The sequence below is a fragment of the Aegilops tauschii genome, chromosome 3, assembly GCF_002575655.3.
Source record: "Aegilops tauschii subsp. strangulata cultivar AL8/78 chromosome 3, Aet v6.0, whole genome shotgun sequence".
In the NCBI taxonomy this organism is placed as follows: Eukaryota; Viridiplantae; Streptophyta; class Magnoliopsida; order Poales; family Poaceae; genus Aegilops; species Aegilops tauschii.
In genome coordinates, this window is record NC_053037.3 from 366,104,249 (window position 1) to 366,106,375 (window position 2,127).

Sequence of the window (2,127 nt, forward strand, 5' to 3'; positions counted from 1 at the left end):
GCCAACATTAGTACGTACTTTGCAAAAAAATTAACCTCATAGTACCCGCAGAAATGACAGAGTGGGTCGTACTGCTAGATCCTAACTGAACGGGGCGATCTTATCAAAGGCGATCCGACGAGACGCACTTGGCCGTTCCATTCGCGAGACGTCATTCAGAAAGTTATAGTAATTCACAAAGGGTCAGCTGCCTCAGCGTCAGCAGAAGCGGACGATAATATCTTGCAGGGCCCCGACGAACGCAGATGGCTTGGCCCCGTTCAGGTTCGGCGACGAAAAGATAAGTCTTTACGTCCTTGTCCTCCTGCTTTTCAAAGGAACCAAAGCCCAGATGCACGTTAATAAACGTTTGTTTAGTCCCACTTACAATTATTTCGGGTTCCACCGCTCAAGTGGCCGTGTCTTCGTAAACACTCCGCCTCGTCTATTTAGCTCGTCAGTGCGGGTGCAGATCTGAACTGTGTCCTAGGACTAGCAGTGGGCTAGTGGCTGTCCAGCTTGTCGTGCGTGGACTCGTAGCATCGGAATTTGGAAAATGGGCCTGAGCATCCCAGCCAGCGAGCCGAAGCACCGGCGGCACCGTCAAGAAGGGTGCGAGGCCGACGACGACGGCGCGGAGTCGCCGGCGATCGCCGCCCTGTACCTGTACGGGGACGTGCTCGAGTCGGTGGTGGAGCGCGTGCCGGCGCCCGACCTCGCCGCCGCGGCGGGGGTCTCGCGCGAGTGGCTCCGCGCGGTGCGGTCCGCGCTGCGCCGGCGCCCGCGGCGGCTGCCCTGGCTCGTGGTCCACCTCCACGGCCGCCGCCGCCGGACCGCGGCCTACGACCCGCACTCCGGCGCGTGGCTCACCGTGCAGGCCCCGCGCCACGCCACGCCCTCGCACGTGCGCCTCGTGCGAGGCGCGCGCGGCGACCGGGTGTGCGCGCTCTCCTGCTCCGGCCTCGACGTGGCCGGCGACCCTCTTGGGACGTCCGCGTGCGTCGCCATGAAGGCTCCCGGCGTGTGGCGCGTCGACCCGGTGCTGGCCGCGGTGGGCGACCGCGTGGTCGCCCTCGGCGGCGCGTGCCAGCTTGCGCTCGCCGAGGGAGAGGACGCCGCCGCGGTGGAGGTCCACGAGGGCGGGAACTGGACGGCCTGCGATCCGATGCCGCCGGCGCTCCGCGAGTCCGCCGCGGCAACGTGGCTTTCGGTGGCCGCGACGGATCACAGGGTGTACCTCGCGGACAGAACCAGCGGGTGTGCGAGCTGGTTCGATCCGTCGATGCGGCGGTGGGGCCCCACCCGTCGCCTCAAGCCAGACGCCGGCGTCTCGACGTGGGGCGTCGCGCCTGGTCGCGCCGGCGCCGAGCAGCTCGTCCTTTTCGGAGCGAAGCGCGAGGGCGAGGGAGCAAAGAACAAAGTCGTCATCCAAGCATGGGAGGTGGACGGCGACACTCTGGATCTGTCCCCCGGCGCGGCCCACCACGCAATGCCGAGCGAGATGTCGGCGAGGCTTTTCCCGCACGACGAGGACGAGGAGGACGACGGGGAGACGTTCCCATCGATCGGGGTGTGCGGCAACGCCACCGGAGGGTACGTGTACAATTCGGCCGAGCCAGCCAACGGCGCCGTGCTCTACGAGCTGCAGCAGGAGGGGACGGCGGGGGGCGCCGTGGAGCGGTGGGAGTGGGTGCCGTGCGCGCCCTCGGTGCGCGCTGAGCCGCTGGGCCGCGTCATCCTCGCGTGCTCGCCGGTGGGGTTGAACGAGCTCGAGCTGTCGCGTGGACTACCACCTCTGGGCCCACAACGTGCATGTACGGATGTACAGTGAAATACTCTCTCGGTTTTGTTGTTGTTGAAATACTCCCTGAGTTCACAAATACAAATATAAAGTGTTTTTCATACGGACTGAAATAAGTAAGCAAACACACTAAAATATGCCTATATATATTTAATTCAGAGAAAAGTTAGAACATCTTATATTTATGAACCAAGGGAGTAGATTGTATACTGAATCAATCAACAACCAACAACCGCGGTTGCAAAAGAAAAGTTGTAGCCGGGTCAAAAATAATAATCAAACGTTTGGTAGAGCATCTCTAATAGTTCTCGATAAAAAGAACACTTTGTAAAAGTGGTTTTATGGAA

General features: G+C 61.4%; 1 protein-coding gene across 1 annotated transcript; it reads left to right on the forward strand.

Moving 5' to 3' along the window:
- The first annotated feature begins 324 nt into the window (after positions 1-324).
- On the forward strand, positions 325-1,883 carry LOC109763762 (F-box/kelch-repeat protein At1g23390). The gene has a single exon (XM_020322624.4). It carries the CDS (start codon positions 536-538, stop codon positions 1,808-1,810), a length of 1,275 nt encoding a protein of 424 aa, XP_020178213.1. The 5' UTR covers positions 325-535; the 3' UTR covers positions 1,811-1,883.
- Positions 1,884-2,127: the final 244 nt, after the last annotated feature.